The following is an 18,715-nucleotide window of genomic DNA, read 5'->3' on the forward strand; positions in this document are numbered from 1 at the left end:
AACCTGTCCAGCCTACAGCTCCTTGCGTGGAGATTGAGCAGCGACAGTTGACAGCTTTTGACCTTCCTTCCAAAATATGTAATGTCATCTTGGCAGCCTGACGTCCCTCCACTAAATCGGTATACCCCTGTAGATGGAACAAATTTGTAGCTTCGACCATTTCGGCCTTTCTTCGCCTTCCTGATCAGCCTTCTCTTTTTAAGTCCCCTATTGTAAACAGAATTCTGATGGGCATTACTCATCTTTCTTCCTTCTCCTTTCGTAATGCCCCAGTGGGACTTTAATCTTGTACTTGCTTATCGTATGTGTGCTCCCTTTGAGCCACTACATATTTGTCCTCTTCGTCGTCTTTCGTTAAAGACTGCTTTACTTTGCTCGCAGGGTGAGTGAGCTTCAGGCTCTGTCTTCCAAGCCTCCTTTTACTCCTGTTCATCTGGACAAAGTGGTCCTTCGCACTAAGCCCTCTTTTCTGCCCAAAGTGGTAACACCTTTCCACATAGGTCAGACCATCATATTGCCCACCTTCTTCCCGCCTCCCCACCCTTCCAAAGTGAAGGAGAGACTCCTTCGTCTGGACCTAAAACGTGCTCTGTCCTTCTACTTTGACCGCACTAAAGAATTCCGGGTGGACGATCAACTCTTTGTGATTTATGTGGGCACCAAAAAAGGTTGTGCCGTGCACAAGTGTACCATCCCTCAATGGGTTGATCTATGCATCAAGATCTGTTATTCTTTGGCCAAAAAGGAACCTCCAGTAGGACTGTGCGCCCACCCTACCAGGGAAACGGCTGCCACTACTGCTTTGGTTTGTGGAGTTCCGCTGGTTGACATCTGCCAGGCAGCTACGTGGGCATCCCTCACACGTTCACTCAACATTACTGCCTTTACAGCCAAGTCAGGAGAGACTGCTTCTTTGGCCGTTAAGTTCTCCAGGTTTTGTATTGCTGGGGTAGCTATTCTAAAGGAAGGAATCTATAACTAATAGTCTCTTTCAGATGAACAAGTTACTTCCCTTCGGTAACTATTTATTTGTAAGACACATATATCTGAAAGAGACACATTAGTGATAGATTCCTTACCTTAGAATATCCCCAGGCGTCAGACTGGATCCGGAAAGTTTTGCTTAGCAGTACCCCTGCGCGTCAGTAGGTGGCATCCTGCGGCTCTGCGTCAGTCACTGGCGTCATATGCGCCGAGATGACGTCACAGAGACTACTTAGGTGCCACCCATGCGCTCTGACTTCAGTTCTTTATTTTTACGCGCCAGCAAGCGTAGATCCGGATAGAGCACGTAATTCAGTCACTTTTTTATTGCCTTTTTTGGGACTTTTGTCTCACCCCTTGTTTCTCCTGGTGCACGTAGGAATGCCTGGATTTAAGTCTTGCCGGCCTGCCGCCGTAATATGTTGGTGGCAGGCCCCCACAATGTTTGCCTCTACTGCCTGGAGACTGATCACAATTCCCGGGCCTGCCGAGCCATGGCCCCGTAGGCCTTGAGGGACCGGTGCCGGAAGTTGCTGGAGCTCCGGCATTCTTCCCACCGCCGCTCCGGGTCTCTGGATCATTGCAAGGACTGTTCATGGGACCACAGTCGTCGCTCTTCGGGCTCCATAAAAAAGAAAAGAAGTCGAAGAAGCGTGTTCGCTCTCCGACGTCCCCACGCCGCTCCTTGGATGCGGACGATGGGGACAGGGGTTATGCCCCTGCGGCTCCTCTGGAGCTTGGCGCCGTTCATTCTACCCTTGCCCCGGTTTCAGGACCATTTTGTTCCTACTTGGGACGCGAATTGGGAGGCGGAGCCGGTCTGGCCGGCGCCGGTTTAGACGCCGTTTATTCCTGCTCCGGTTCTGCTGCCGCGACCTGCCACACCTGCTCTGGGGGCGGAGGAGTCCTGGGAGGGGTCCGAGGACCCTCTTGCCCGGCAGTGTGACTCCGAGCAGGATTGGGTGGACGACCTGGAGGATGCAGGCGACCTCTGTGTCTCCTCTGACCCAGGGTCGGCCTCTCCCCTGCCTACGATGGAGGAAGGGGCTTCCTACACGATGGTGCTCTGTCGGGCTGTGGAGGCCCTTAACCTCAACCTCCCCACAGTGACCCTCAAAACCAACCTTCTCACTGAGGTGCTCCAGGTGGCGTCTACTTCCTCTGAGCCGTTGCTTCCCTTTAATGACGCCCTTACCAAAGTCCTCTTGTGCACTTGGTCGCGGCCGACCACGGGGCTCCTGTGGATAAGAATGTCACCAGATGCTGACGCCTGGCGACCTCGCCTTTCTGACCACCCATCCCACGCCTGAGAGTCTGGTCATCCAGGCCTCGATGTCGCAGAGTGCCTTTCCTACTGCCCCACCGGATAAGGACTCTAAGAAACTGGATCCGTTTGGAAATGGTTGTCTTCAGTCAGCTGGGGCTGCGGTCGGTGAACACCGCCTGCTTATTGGGCCGCTACTCCCACGCCGTATGGGATACTGTTGCTCAGGTGTTGCCTCAGTGTCCTGAGGAAGTCCATGCTGTCCTTTCTCAGGCGATTGCGGAGGGTAAAGATGCAGCTAAGTTCGCCATTCGGTGTGCTTTGGACACCGCCGAGTCGTTGGGCAGGGCGATTTCTACAACTGTGGCGTTGCGACGCCACGCCTGGTTGTAAATGCTTCTTGGATAGGGTTTTTCGGGTTAAGGGGAAATGCTGGGCGCTCGGCTAACATAGGTGTGGTTCTCAAATTGTGATGGAGTGCTGCATGAAGGCGAAGGGAAAGCCCTGTAACCCCTCCACAATAGTGTGTTGAGGTCAACACACTGGAACACAAAAACCAAAATGCCAACTGCACTCAAGGAAATGGTATAGCACAACGTGTGTCCTTGTGGACACCAGAACAATTGTAATAACAGCTGCTAGAGAAAATAACAATGTCTTTAGAGTGAATCCTCATTTAATGTCCTTAATGACTAGCCGACACGTGTTTCTTCGCAAAGGAAAGTAATTTCCGCGACTCCTCATGGCTTACGTAAACTCTGGGCCCTCTGTAAGGTCGCTAAGCCGGTGATAATTCCGACCTGGTGGGCTCTTGACCTGGTAGTAATTGTGGCCCCAGGTGCGAGATGCACGTCTAAAATTTCATTTTCAATGATAAAACTCGAATGCAAATTTAAAGGCGATCCTGTCTTAGCTGAGCGATCAAAGGACGTGTTATTGCACAGTGCAGATGTCCAATGGGCCGTTAGTTATTAAGAGACAGTGACCCGCGGTCCCGCAGGTCAGGAGATCAGTAGAGAGGTTCGGTGGAGCGAGTCAGCTCCCGAAGTGACAAAGCCCCTGTTACGGGAATCCGAAGAAGTGGAGGAAAGCGGGAAGCGCGTTGCCGGTTGCCGTGTTCCTGGATATGGTTGCGTTCAACTGGGTTCTCGGCTGATGTCCAGATCTCGCTCGTGGACATGCGCTTTGATGGCATCCGCCTGTTTGGCGATAAAGCCGACAGTGCACTGGAGCACTTTAAGGACTCACGGGCCACGGCTAAGTGCTTGGGTCTTTCTGTGGAGGACCCAGCCACTCCTGGTTTTCGTTCCATTTGTGGCCAGGGGAGAGGCACCCCGGCACGTTCCTTCAACAAGCCTGTGCAGAAACACCCTCAGCGCGGTCGCGGCTTCCGCAGGGGTGGGTCTGGGAATAAGCGTGCGGGTCAGTCCACTTATACCCCTACTGCTTCTACCTCCAAACCTTCCTAATCAGAGCTTCGCGGAGCACTCCACGCCGGTGGTTGGCAGGATCCGCCACCACCTCCCCCACTGGCGCGATATCACATCGGACAAGTGGGTGTTGCAGAGCATCCACAGGGGTTACTCCCTTCCCTTTCAGTCCAACCCTCCAGCCATGCCACCTCAGTACCACAGCAAGTCGGGGGATCACTTGGCACTTCTCAGGCAGGAAGTCATGACCCTCTTGGCCAAGGGGGCCATCGAGTGCGTTTGTGGGCCAGAAGTAGGGAGTGGTTGTTATTCCCACTACTTTCTGGTTCCCAAGAAGGACAAATGGGGATCTGCGTCCTATCTTGGTCCTCCAGAACGTCAATCGCTTCCTCCGTAAGGAGAAGTTCAAGATGCTGACCCTGGCTCAGGTCTTGGCTGCCCTCAACCCTGGAGACTGGATGGTAGCATTGGACTTGCAGGACGCATATTTTCACATCTCCATCCTGCAGGCCCACCGACGTTACCTGCGGTTCACGGTAGGCCGGGAGTATTTTCAGTTTCCTGTGCTCCCCTTCGGACTTACCAGCGCCCCTCGGGTGTTTGCAAAAGGGATGGCGGTGGTCGCAGCTTATCTGTGCAGGTCAGGGGTGTCAGTCTTCCCCTACCTCGACGACTGGTTGTTAAAGGCAGGCTCGCCCCAGGCAGTCGTATCCCACCTTCAGACTAGTCTCAGTCAACGTGCTGAAGTCGCACCCGAGTCCCTCTCAGAAGCTCCCCTTCATCGGAGCGGTTCTGGATTCGACGCAGTTTCAGGTTTATCCTCCCGAGCAGCGAGTCCTGGATATTCAGGCTATGATTCTGATCTTTCAGCCTCTATTCTGGGTTTCAGTCAGGATGACCCTCCAGCTCCTGGGTCTGATGGCTTCCGGCATCCTGCTAGTGCAACATGCCAGTTGGCATATGCGGGCTCTGCAGTGGGACCTGAAGTTCCAGTGGGCGCAGCATAAGGGCAACCTGTCCGATCATGTCCAGATCTCGAAGGACACTGTACGACACTTGCAGTGGTGGGTCACGAATCGCGATTGGGTCAATGGCAGATCCCTCTCCCTTCCCCAACCGGAGCACACAGTGGTGACGGATGCGTCTCTCCGGGGATGGGGAGGCCATTTGGGAGAGGCGGAGATCAGAGATCTCTGGTCTCCGGCGGAGTCCCGGCTCCATATCAACCTTCTGGAGCTGCGGGCGATCCGACTTGCACTGACAGCATTCCTTCCCTCTGTCCAAGGAAGTGTAGTGCATGTGTCCACGGACCACACCACCGCCATGTGGTATTGCAACAAACAGGGCGGGTGGGGTTATGGACCCTATGTCAGGGCGCTCTGCGCCTCTAGACATGGCTGGAACATCAAGGCATCACCTTAGTGGTTCAACACCTGGCAGGTTTTCAGAATGCCAGGGCGGACAAGCTCCGCCGTCAGTGCTTGATGGATCACAAATGACATCTGAACTTGGACGTGGCGCAAGGTCTTTTTCTGCAGTGGGGAGAGCCTTGGTTAGTTCTTTTCGCCACCGAAGAGAACGCGCAATGTCATCAGTTATGTGCGTTAGAATTTCCAAGGCTGCATTCGCTCGGCAACGCTTTTCGGCGCGAGTGGAGCTGCGGTCTGCTGTACGCCTTTCCTCCTATACCACTTTTGCCCAGAGTGCTGAAAAAGATCAAGCGCGACCGAGCGAGCCCAAGTCATCCTTGTGGCTCCGGATTGGGCTCCTCTGAGCTTCTCCTGCTGTTTACCAAAGCCCTCACTGACGTTCTGATGGGCATCTGGTCCAAGCCCTCTTCAGGCCTCCCTGTAGATCGGAACGTGGCCCAACTCCACCGCCCAGCTCTGGGTGACCCCAGCTTCCTGTCCGTTCACCCCACCCCTGAGAGCCTGGTGATCCAGGCATCTACCTCCCAGACTGCATTCCCGACCCCAAGCTGGGGGTTGCCAGTGGCCTTGACACTTCACCTGACTCTGGCTTCATTTCTCCTCCCTTCGTGGCTAAGGAGGAGGGTGCTACCTATGGTGTGGTGTTGCGCAGGGCAGCCAAGGCCTTGTCTCTTGAGCTCCCTGCTGCGTCTGTGCGGACTAATCTCCTCACCGAGGTGCTTCAACCACCAGTAAGCTCTTCAGAACCTCTGCTGCCGTTCAATGAGGCCCTCACGGACGTTCTGATGGGCACCTGGTCCAATCCCTCAACAGGCCTCCCTGTAGATCGGAACGTGGCCCGGCTCCGGGCGACCCCAGCTTCCTGTCCGTTCACCCCACCCCTGAGAGCCTGGTGATCCAGACCTCTACCTCCTAAACTGCATTCGCGAACGCTCCTCCGGATCAGGAATCCAAAAGGTACGATCAGTTTGGGAAGAAGCTGTTCTCACTGAGTTTGGGGTTGCGGTCTGTCAAAACCACCTGCCTTTTGGGCCATTACTCCCAATCTCTGTGGGATACGGTTGCGGAAGTGCTGCCGCTGTGCCCGGCGGAGGTCCAGGCAAAGCTTACCCAAGCCCTAGCAGAGGGACGGGAGGCAGCATCTTATTCCATTCGGTGTGGACTGGATACCACGGACTCGCTAGGTAGGGCGATTGCAATGACGGTGGCAGTTCGCCGCCACGCTTGGCTGAGGTTCGCCAATTTTTCGTGGGATGTCCAAGCCTCCCTTATGGACATGCCCTTTGATGGCCGTCGTCTCTTTGGGGACAAGGCGGACAGTGCGCTGGAGCGTTTCAAGGACTCCAGGGCTACGGCCAAGTCCTTGGGGCTCGGCCAACGCCAGCAAACTTCCGCCCTTCGTCCCTTTCGTGGCCAAGAATGGGGCGCCCCTGCACGTCCAGCTAGCCACAGGCAGCAGAACCGACCTCAATGTGGTTGCGGACGTGGTAACCTCTGGCGGTGCCGGGGGACACCGGCAAGGTCAGTCCACACCCGCCCCGCAACATCTGCCTCAAAATCCTCCTGGTCCGAGTTTTCCGGCTCATTCGACGCCAGTGGGGGGTAGGGTTCGCCATCACCTCCTCCACTGGCGCTCCATCATGTCGGACAGGTGTGTGCTGCAAATCGTCAGAAGGGGCTACTCCCTCCCCTTCGAGGTGACTCCTCCAGCCATGCCACCGCAGTACCACCGCATGTCGGGGTATCATTTGATTCTTCTGCAGGAGGAAGTTATGGCCTTCTTGGCCAATGGGGCCGTCGAGCGCGTCCCTGGGCCAGAAGTAGGACGTGGTTGCTATTCCCACTACTTTCTGGTACCCAAGAAGGGCAAAGGAGGCCTACGCCCTACCTTGGACCTAGGGAGCGTCAACGGCTTCCTCCGGATGGAGAAGTTCAAGATGCTGACTTTGGCTCAGGTCCTAGCTGCCATGGACCCAGAAGACTGGATGGTGGCCTTGGACTTGCAGGACGCTTATTTCCACATTCCTGTCCTGCCGGCCCACCGGCGTTACCTGCAGTTTACGGTAGGCCGCGAGAAGTTTCAGTTTACCGTGCTCCCCTTCGGACTTACGAGCGCCCCACGGGTGTTCACGAAAGTGATGGCGGTGGTCGCAGCTCATCTGCGCAGATTAGGGCTTTCAGTCTTCCCCTATCTCGACGATTGGTTGTTGAAGGCGGGCTCGCCCCAGACAGTAGTCTCCCATCTCCAGACTACGGCTGACCTCCTGCACTCGCTGGGGTTCTCCATCAACGTGCCGAAGTCACACCTGTGCCCCTCTCAGAAGCTCCTTTTCATCGAAGCGGTTCTGGACTCAGCACAGTTTCGGGTTTATCACCCCGAACTGCGGTTTCGGGATATTCAGGCTCTGATTCCGGTCTTTCAGCCTTTATCCCGAGTCTCGGTCAGGTTGACGCTGCGGCTCCTGGGGCTGATGGCCTCCTGCATCCTTCTGGTGCATCATGCCCACTGGCGGATGCAGGCTCTGCAGTGGGACCTGAAGTTTCAGTGGGCACAGCATCAGGGCACCCTGTCCGACCACGTTTGGATCTCAGAGGGCACTGCAAAACAGTTGCAGTGGTGGCGCACGAACCGCGATTAGGTCAGTGGCAGATCTCTCTCCCTAACCCAACCGAAGCACGTAGTGGTGACGGATGTGTTCCTCCTGGGATGGGGGGCCACATGGGAGAGAGGGAGATCAGAGACCTCTGGTCTCCGGCGGAGTCCCGGCTCCACATCAATCTGTTGGAGCTGCGGGCGATCTGGCTTGCACTGAAGGCATTCCTTCCATATGTCCGGGGAAGTGTAGTGCAGGTGTTCACGGACAACACCACCGCCATGTGGTACTGCAACAAACAGGGCGGGGTGGGGTCGTGGACCCTTTGTTAGGAGGCTCTGCGCCTCTGGCAATGGCTGGAACACCAGTGCGTCTCCTGGTGGTTCAGCAGCTGGCAGGTTTCCTGAACGCCAGGGCGGACGAACTCCGCCGCCGGTGCATGATGGATCACGAATGGCGTCTGAACTCGGACGTAGCGCAATGCCTCTTTCAGCAAGGGGGGGGGGGCGGCTATGGTTAGATCTGTTCGCCCCCCGGAGAGAACGCGCAATGTCATCAGTTCTGCGTGTTGGTATTTCCAAGGCGGCACTCGCTCGGAGAAGCTTTTCGTCGCGAGTGGAGCTGTGGTCTGTTGTACGCCTTTCCGCCTATACCACTTCTGCCCAGAGTGCTGAAGAAGATCAGGCGCGACCGGGCCCAAGTCATCCTTGTGGCTCCGGACTGAGCATGAAGATACTGGTATCCCAAGCTACTCAGCATGTCAGTTGATCCCCCGATTCGTCTGCCTCTTTAGGAGGACTTTGTCGCAGCAGCAGGGGACGGTCCTCCACCCGAACCTGTCCATCCTCCACCTCCATGCGTGGAGATTGACCAGCGGCAGTTGAGGCTATTTGGCCTGCCTCCTGAAGTCTGTGATGTGATTCTGGCAGCCGGCGTCCCTCCACGAAATCGGTATACGCCTGCAGGTGGAACAAATTTGTGGCATGGTGCACAGCAAAGGCTGTGGATCCCCTTTCTGACCCCCTTTCTGAGGTTCTCCTCTTCCTCCTTTCTCTTGCCCTGCAGGGCTCTCCTCTGGGCACTCTTAAGGGCTACCACTCTGCCATTTCAGCCTTCTTGAGGCTTCCTGATCAGCCTTCTCTTTTCAAGTCCCCTATTGTAAATAGATTCTTGAAAGGCATCATGCACATGTTCCCTCCTGTTCCTTTCGTGATGCCTCAGTGGGACTTGAACCTTTTCTAACCTATCTGATGTGCGCTCCTTTAGAGCCACTTCACAATTTACCCTCTTCGTCTTCTGACTCCTAAGACTGCATTCCTGATTGCCATCACCTCTGCCAGGAGAGTGAGTGAGCTCCAGGCTCTATCTTCTAAGGCTCCTTTCCTTTCTGTCCATCCGGACAAAGTTCTTAAAAACTCGCCGTTCTTTCCGGCCCAAGGTGGTTACGGCCTTTCACATCGGACAGTCCATCACCTCACCCACCTTCTTTCCGCCTCCGCATCCTTCTAAGGAGGAAGAGAGACTCCACGGTCTGGACCCAAAACGTGCGCTCTCCTTCTACCTTGATCGCACACGCCAGTTCCGGGTGGACGACCAGCTCTTTGTTGGTTACGTGGGCGCGATGAAGGGACGGGCGGTGCACAAACGAGCCATCTCTCGGTGGGTCGTGTTGTTCATCAAGGTTTGCTAGTCTTTGGCGAAAAAGGAGCCTCCTGTTGGGGTGCGCGCCCATTCCACTCAGGCCACGGCGGCTACTACTGCCCTGGGTCGTGGAGTTCCCTTGCCGGACATCTGTCAGGCGGCTACGTGGGCCTCGCTGCACACGTTTGCTCGGCACTACTGCCTGAAGAGCCAAGTCCGGAGAGACGGCTTTTTCAGCCGTTCCGTTCTCCAGGACTTTCTGGTGTGATTTTGGTTCGCAGACCCACCACCAGGTTTGGTATTGCTGGGGTATCTATTCTAAGGTAAGGAATCTAACACTAACCTGTTTCTTTCAGATGCACAAGTTACTTACCTTCGGTAACGATATATCTGTAAGAAACAGTAGTTAGTGTTAGATTCCTTACAGTCCCTCCCTGTTCTGCGATCCGATATCTAGGGTTAAGGACATCTTTCAGGGCCCTAGTTTGATGGCACCAGTGTCGGTTTCTATCATAGCTCTGCGTTAAAGGTGCGGAAAGCTATGTACAGAACTGACGTCCGCGCGCATTCACCGTCAAAGTACTCCGACAACGTCATACCGGTGATTACTACGCTGACAACGGACGCGGAGCCGCAGACGACGCCTAGCGACGCGCAGAGGTACTGCTGACGAAAACTTTCCGGATCCAGTCTGACACCTGGGGATATTCTAAGGTAAGAAATCTACCACTAACTACTGTTTCTTACAGATATATCATTACCAAAGGTAAGCAACTTGTGCTTTTGGCTTGGAATGCCGTGTGAAAGAAGTGACGTCCGTGCGCAGGGGTGGAGTCTAAGTAGATACGGCGACGTCATTCCGGCGATCACGACGCCAATGTCGAACGCCGAATCGACCGGCGCCACCTTCTGACGCGCAGGGGTACTGCTGAGGAAAACATTCGCTTGAACCAGTCTGACGCCTGGGGGTAGTTCTAAGGTAAGGAATCTATAACTAATACCTTGTCTCTCAGAGATATATCATTACCAAAGGTAACTTGTTATTCATGTCCCAGACTCCCCTCCCAATTGTAACTCTCATCCCCTCCATGCAGTGTTCTCAATTATGTAATTTAAGATGTCATCAGTGATGTTATTCGTAATGTCAAACATGTCATGGGAGATGTAGTATGTGATGTCACAAGCAGTGCATATCGAGGGTGCAAGTTATAGTGTCTTCATTTAACTAGAACTGGTGAATTTCAGTAGTTTTTATTGTTTGAAACATTTTATTTTAACTGACATTTTCACCAAACTGTTACTCGAAACTCTTTTTTCTGGGAATTTGTAAGTTTTTTTTAATGTGAAATAAGACATTGTTACTTTAACTAACTATAATGCACTTTAGCCTTTGTATTTTTCTAGTGAATTTCTAGGGTTTCTGGAATGTTAAGAAATAGATTATTACTATTCCAACTATCTTCGGCTTTTTCAGTGTTTTCCCATTCCCTCACATTAAAACAGGTGGTTGGTGATATGAAGACATATTTTGGTTATGAGACTGTTTTACATATATGTCTGATTAAGTTCCAAAATGTAGTTGACTCTCTTTATCAAAACACCTATCTGATAGAAACTTCTAGCTGCAGATTCCTTACCTTGGAATATTCCCATGCGTCAGACTGGACTCCAATTTTTTTAGCAATTCCTTTTCACGCCAGTAGGTGGCGTGGTTGGATTCAACTTAGCATCATCTTCACTGGAAACGCCTGTGTTGGCACCACCGTAGCTCGCTGACCTCTCAGTTCCTTTTCCGCGCCATCATTGTGTATCTGGAGCTAGCTCTCCCCCAGTCATTTTTTATTGACTTCTTTTGACTTTGTCATTCTAGTGTGCCTTATCTTTTTTCGAAATGTATTCAAACCTTGTGGCAGATTTTATCAATATATGTCGGCGATGAACCACTACTTGATGTCTGTGGTGCCTAGAGAGCAACCAAGGCTGCCTCGTGTGCAGAGGTAAAGACCATAAACCCCCAAGGCCATCTGCAGACTGGTCTTTGAAACTCTTGGCTAGTCGTCATGCAACTCTGTGCCTCTCCAGGTCCCATTCACATGGATATCTCCGGAACAATCTCAGAGACGCTCGCGTCAGTCCTTGTCTCACTCCAGGACTACTTCTGGCAAGTCCCACAAGAAGTCGTCCAAGTGCTTTTCTACTTCTCCGTGTTGCTCCCATTCTTTGGATGACGCAAGGGAATGATGCCACAAGATGGTCCTTGTGCAGCCTTCGTCGGAAACTTGGTCCGCTCCACACTTTCCCAAATTCCCTGGAGTCGGCACTACTCCAGTCCAACCTAGAGAGATTGAGGCCATGAGCTGCCTTTTTTGGCAGTCAAACCCCTGTGGAGCATCTTCTGGTCCTATGGGTTGCAGAGGGCCTTCAGGGGTTCACCAGCAGGTTCACCTCGGCGCCAGGATCTGTTGGTAGATCCTGATCCCTTAGGATCTGTTGGTAGATCTTGAACGGCCATGCTAGGACTTCTCAACCTCTGTGGTCCGTTCCAGCGGCGCCTTTCCCAGTGCCTCCAAAGCCCATCATGATAACCCCCTCCCAGCCGCCGCACAGGCAACTCCTCTTTAGTTTGTCCTCTATCCATCATGGGCATCCCGTTGGCTGCAGAATCCATCCACCAATGGAGGGAGATTACAACAGGCAAGTAGTTGATCCAGAGTGTCCAACGGGGTTATGCCCTCAAGTTTCAACAAACTTCACTGCCACTAGGTCCGTCCCCACTTCTGCCATCAATGCCTAGAGGATAACGAATGGCGTCTTCATCCAAAGGTGGTACAAAGTCTCTTCCGAGATTTGGGAGAGCCTTGTTTAGAGTTATTTTCCACCGCTGAGACCGTGCAATGTCCACACTTTTGCACTCTGGAGTTTGCAAGGCGGCTGTTGCTCTGAGATGTATTTCGTCTCAAGTGGAGCTAAGGACTCCTATAGGCTTTTCTGCTGATACTACTCCTTTGCAGAATTCTCAAGAAGATCAAAAATGATGACCAAGCCTAAATCATCTTCGTGGCTCATTAATTGACCCCTGACCTTGAGCAAGTGTCCTCCATTCAGGTTACCCAAACAGTAGGATTTTCTGTCGCAGCAACAGCGCACGGTATTGAACTTGAACCTGTCCGCTCTCTACCTACATGCTTAGATATTGAGTGGCAACAATTGATGGTGTGTGATCTCAGACGTATGTGAAGTCATTCTGGCGGCCAGGCGTTCTTGTACTAAAACCATCTATGCCTGCCGATGGGTAAAGTTTGTGGCTTAGTGTACATTCAAATCAGTCAATCTTCTGTCTGCATGCTTGTCTGAAGTTCTTCTTTTTGTTCTTTCTCACGTCCGGCAAGGCCATGCTTTGCACAGTAAATGATATCTGTCCGCCATTTCTGCTTTCTCACGGTTGCCAGATTAACCTTCCCTGTTTAAGACCACTATATTTCTGACTAGATTTCTTTAAGGTTTGCAACATAAGTTTCCTCCCATGCCCTTCATTATGCCCCAATGGGACTTAAATCTAGTTCTCACTTTCTGTTAAGCCCCCGAACACTTCCTTTTTCCCAGACAAATGTGTTCTTAGAACCCAGGCTTCCTTTTTACCAATTATGTTGACCTCCTTTCAAGTTGGGCAAAGCATCACCCTGCCTACCATTTTTCCCTGCATTATCCTTCTAAAGAGGAGGAGAGACTCCCAGTCTGCATCCAAAAAGAGCGTTCTAGTTCTATATTGATCGTAATCAAAATTGGCAACCAGGCCAAAGATCAGGCGCACAGCTTTAGGTAAAGGAATGTATCCAATGAGAATCAAAATAGAATGTGAACTCTAAGAGAGAAAGGTACTGGTTACCAAACAGTCACCTGAAACCCCAGAATTTCCACGGTCAATTCAAATTCAAAAACAATATCTCTCTGAGCTCCACAATTGTGATAAATAAGGCATGAATCCGCCAACCAGGTATAATGTTCAATTCTGCTCAAGTGCAGGAGTAATGTCTTTCTTGCAACAGGAATATCCGTAATAAGAAATAATCCACCAATCAGGTATTCCAATCTCTTTTAATGGTATTATTCTTCAATCCAATTCTTAATTGTCTTTCAGCCAACACGTGTTTTGTCTGATGCTAATCTCTGCATCAACACACTTCATCAGGGCTCAGTTGCAATTAAGTCTTGCCATAAGCCGTGAAATATATGAGGAGACATTGTGGAAAACAGACAGGTACACGTACTCGTGTATCCAGATACCACATATGCTGCATTATTGTTTGACGTTCTTTTCGGAGAGGATTAACGTGTATGAAGATAGGTTCTTCTAACTTGTCTCAACAAATTATTGAATACTTTGAATTACTGTTTATGGCAAGACTTAATTGCAACTGAGCCCTGATGAAGTCTGTTGATGCAGAGATTAGCATCAGACGAAACACGTGTTGGCTGAAAGACAATTAAGAATTGGATTGAAGAATAATACCATTAAAAGAGATTGGAATACCTGATTGGTGGATTATTTCTTATTACGGATATTCCTGTTGCAAGAAAGACATTACTCCTGCACTTGAGCACAATTGAACATTATACCTGGTTGGCGGATTCATGCCTTATTTATCACAATTGTGGAGCTCAGAGAGATATTGTTTTTGAATCTATATTGATCATGCCAAAGAACTCCAGGTGGACAATGAACTCTTTGTTGGATTTACGGGGACAAGGAAAGGGAAGACAATTCAAAAGTGATCCATCTCTCGATCGATATTCCTTTGCATTAAGATCTTCTACATAAAGGCCAAGAGCTTACTCCACCACAGCTACTGCTGCGACCACTGCACCAGCTAGAGGAGTCTCAGTAATGGACACCTGTCTAGCAGCTACATGGGCATCACTGCACACATTTACTTAACACTATTGCTTTGACAGTCAGGTCTGGCGAGATAAGCACCTTGCCTGTTCAGTCCTCTAGGACTTCTTTGTCTACAACTGTCCGCAAACCTGCCTCCGAGGAGAGATTGCTTTGGAATTTATTTTAAGGTAAGGCATCTGTGGCTAGAAGTCTATCAGATGATCGAGCTACTTACTGACGGTTATTCGTTATCTGGTAGAGACACTATCTAGCCACAGATACCTTACTGACCCCCTCCCAAACCCCCATGTTCTCCATTCTGTAAAGTGTCTCCTCTCAATTAAGAGATCCTTGCAGATCTTACAGGCACAGTAGTCATTCCTCCTCAGCTTGGCTCTGTCCTTCTGGTGCGGAAAATCATACCAAAAACTGAGGTGAGCGCCCTGAGATGGCACCTATATAGGCACTCTACACATCATTATTTACTCGTATGACGCAACCTAATGGTGCACACTGAGGATTGCTAAAAAATGTCTGTATCCCATCTGATACCTGAAAATATTCTAAAGTAAAGAATTTGCCGCTAGATAGTCTCTACCAGATAAAGCTCTACCGAAGGGAAGTAACTTGTTCTTCTGTTTGTGTGTCTGAGTAAGAAGCATTTTAATCATATGCATTGTTTTTGCAGATCCATTTGGCCTAATGATATATTTGGAGGCTCGGATGATGACCCTGTCCAAACCTTGCTACATATCTTCTTCCATCATCAAACTCTGGGCCAGCCTGGCAGCTTTGCAGTTATAGGCTCCAACCAAGATGTCTCGGAAGCAAGTTGTAAACTGATGGAAATAAATCTTGAGATTCGAGAGTCACTCCGTTTGGTCCAATCTTACGAGCTCTTAGCAAGAGAAAAACCTGACCGGAACATAGTAAGCACTGGATTCTAAGTCTCCCATTAGGCGGAACAAGGACCTAATCTGAGGATGCCTAATAGAATTGTTAATAAGCACCTTTAATGAATAATCACTGAACATGACATTCATCTTTTCTTGGCAGAATTTTAAATATTCAGTATATAACTATGCTGGAGAAAGACATTAATTCATTGTGGAATATCGGTCTGAAAGTGATGGCACTGATTATGTAGCGGACTACCAGTAACGCACAATGTGTGGACAGAAACCTTTTTTTTTCTTTACTTGCATTACTACAACCTTCATAAAAGGAGAAGGGCTAAAAGCATGTGCATTCAAAATTTTGCACACCGAAAACTTTGCGAGTAGTTGCAATATTGCCCATCCCCTCCCAAACAAAATACTTCTATTTAAATATATACATATATGTATGTATATCTGTGTTTGCGTGTATGACCAAGGCCAAAAGGAGCAGGGTGGCCTGTGCTGAAATTCAAGCCTAATGAACAATATGTTTGGCTGAAGACCTGCAAGGCTTTCCGGTTTCATTGCGAAGAAGAAACCTGCCAATTGATGCCTATCTTCTACGCTTAGGAGAAGATGAATGATAAAGACTCGGCTCTTTTACCTTTTATCTGTGTGTAATAAAAAGTACTGTGTGTGTGAGTGTGAATTTTATGGATAAAAGACAACAGATTTTTCAAAGTGTGGATGGCTGTGTATATAATTCTCAGAGCATGCCTCAAAGAGAAATGCAAGATTATTTTTGGATAAACTTTTATTTTATTAGATCTAACACCTTGTAGTTTGTAAATGGTAGGCCTTGTAATATTATTTTAAGCTGGCTTTACAGGTATTTCTTAAAGAAATAATATATCTTGATAACTTTATTGGAATGCTGCTCAGTTCTCTGATCAGTGCTTATGTTACACTTATTGACAACTAACCAAAAAGTAGCTGCCTGCAGAGACTTCAGAATGTATATTTAAGATATATGCTGCTCATCAGCAACTTGCGTTAGAAAAATTTATTTATTTTATTCTGTAAATATTCTAGAAAATGTAAAGTGTAAAAGCAGTATTTTCTTGTACATTTGTGCAATGCACTGATCTAAGAGAATGAGTGTACAAAGTGATTGAAATAATTGTGGACATTAGTTGTAAAATGCAGTCTGTAGAACACAGGTGTGAATACATTCAAAGGTTTTTCATAACTTATTATTTATAAAGGAAATGGGAAGTATACTTATGGGTTGAGTAATGAGAAAAACAGAACACTGAACCCTGCGTTATCCTTTTAGTTCAATGTAAAAAGAAACTCCTGCAGCACAAAATCAGGACTCCACTGAGATCAATAACATTTAAAAAAAATAAATGAATGTACTCACACGCTTCCTCTAATTTGAAAGGAATTTCCTTTTTTATATGCATTGCTAATCCACTGTCAGACAGATGTGTATACACACAAACATATTTTTCTTTTATTAAGAGTATATCCTATGTGTTAGCAAATAGAAGGATACCTTCTTAATGTTGCCTATTTTTGTGAGAAGTGGTCCCAGAATATATTCATTGAATTATGCTGATAAGCATTCATTGAAGGCACTGTGCACACTATTGGGCTGCATGATGGGCATAGCGCATTTACAATCACTGTATTTTTTACCTTAATATAAATTGAATTATTTTGATGGCTGTGTGGTACTTAAGATGGTGTTCTTAATTATTTAAAAAGAAATTATTTTCAGGGTTATTGTAGTTTTATTTAGTGGCACATTACTTTTATTTACGTCATCTTTATTTCCTACTTTTGTTTAAATAAAAACAAATATGTATTTGTGTATTTTCTTGTGTGCCAGCGAGTCTTGTTGGTACAAAAATAATTTCCAGGAAATAAGTCACAGCATCATGAAAACTAAATGTAAAATTTTCTCATGGATACACGCCTAGTCCCATTCAGTACATGCAATTTTATCTGAGTTCTAAATTGAAGAAGTTGACATTCTGATCTCTAGGTGATGTCTCATGATCTGGAGATGAGCAACTCACTTTAAAAACATTTACACAGCATATGCACTCCTACCATTGTATACGAAGAAGGGAAAGCTGGTTTAACAAGATATTATTAAATGCTTACTTTTGCCCATATCATGATAGAACCATGCTCAGAAGCTTTAACAAGTTACTCCTATTTTGTATAGCACAAACCTTGCCAAAATGCAGCAACGTGCTCTACAGGGTGAAAGGCAAGTGTACAGCCAACGTGTGAATGGAGAGGTAGCTAATTTCTGTGAGCAGAAGTGTACATTTACTGCATCATGAAATATTGTTTATTAAATATGTGTGTATTCAGCTCTTTCCTAAATTGGAGCCAGGAGGGCCGATGGATACAGGGATTCTGTTCCAGATGCTTTGTGCACAGACAGACAACTTCTTTGTCTACAGTCTAATGGTGCCCTGGCTTTTTAAATGCCAAGAGCCACCAGTGTTGGTGTGCTTGTGCTTATCAGCCAGATAAACCCGGGTGCTATTTGTGATGACTTTTTAAATAATACAGCTGGTTTGGAAGATTGGGCAGGCCAGCAAGTGAAGAGGTGATTGGCCCCAACAAGTATCACGTTTCAAAAGATGTCACTCCTGTCACAGACCTAACACCAGTGCCTTGGCCATGCCATGTCATGTCATGCTCCAGATACCAGTCCATCTCTTCCCTACCTGGTAGGTCCTTTGAGAAAGCTTCCTCTAAGAAGTCTACCCAGCAACAAGCCGTAAATCACTGTTAGAGTCTCCTCTCTACATCAGTTTTGCAGTAGGTGGTCGTCTAGTTGGTGGTGCCACTCCCTGATGTTAGCTTTAACCTTGCTCTCAGGATCCTGAAACTCTGTAAACCACTTCCAGCCCCTGGCGTTGACCACACGCAAAGGGCAGACTTTCTTATAGGCTGTGCAAAATATTTTCCACATGCTTTCAGGCTCCAAAGAGCCTGTGAGACCTTTGACCAAACCTCCTTTGGAAGCCACTAGCCTAGCACCGGTTGACCCGCCTTTAATCCTGTACATTGCTGCTGCGCTGTATGCTCCAATTTCTTTGCTAAAGGCCTTGCCAGTTGTGACGCCATTTTCAGGAAATCAAACCCGGCCGCAAAATTCCACAAATCAAAGGTTCTTGTAGACCAGGTAAGGCATAAGATCCAAGCTAACAATTGGAATACACCCAACTGTGAGCCTTTGCCACAGTTTCACTCTGTGCGCATATAGAGAAAATATTGAGTTTTTGACTATGCCACGATGTCCAACAACATTTATCATGGTGAAGATAACAGTAGTGAAATGGACAACTTCACCCCTCTCTATAGCACAGGAGGGTGTATTTATCTTTCTTTACAAACTACCAATAGCCTTGCCTCTTCCATTGACTTTGCATTGACATGGAATTCATTCTGATCCACCCACACAAGAGGTTTCTCCTTGATGGCAGTCATGTCAAGCCAGCTTTGGTTTAGAGCTGCCCTTGTCTGTTTAGGAAAATAAGGCGAACATCCTTACAGAAGTCCTGAATCTCATCTTGACTGCATGAACAAGCC

At 48.8% G+C, this 18,715-nt stretch overlaps 1 protein-coding gene across 11 annotated transcripts in view; it reads left to right on the forward strand.

The window, feature by feature from the left end:
- FRYL (FRY like transcription coactivator) overlaps positions 1–16,973 on the forward strand; it is a 2,483,143-nt gene extending 2,466,170 nt beyond the window's left edge. For 9 of the 11 annotated variants that reach the window (XM_086962669.1, XM_086962670.1, XM_086962671.1 and 6 more), the window contains one exon: positions 14,908–16,973. In XM_086962669.1, the coding sequence (XP_086818795.1) occupies positions 14,908–15,166 (259 nt within the window). In that variant the 3' untranslated portion in view covers positions 15,167–16,973. The remainder of the gene's footprint in view (positions 1–14,907) is intronic. The other 2 variants (XM_086962672.1, XM_086962673.1) reach the window with 1 other exon arrangement.
- The last annotated feature ends 1,742 nt before the right edge of the window (positions 16,974–18,715 follow it).

The sequence above is a fragment of the Lissotriton vulgaris genome, chromosome 3_1, assembly GCF_964263255.1.
Source record: "Lissotriton vulgaris chromosome 3_1, aLisVul1.2, whole genome shotgun sequence".
Taxonomy (NCBI): domain Eukaryota; kingdom Metazoa; phylum Chordata; class Amphibia; order Caudata; family Salamandridae; genus Lissotriton; species Lissotriton vulgaris.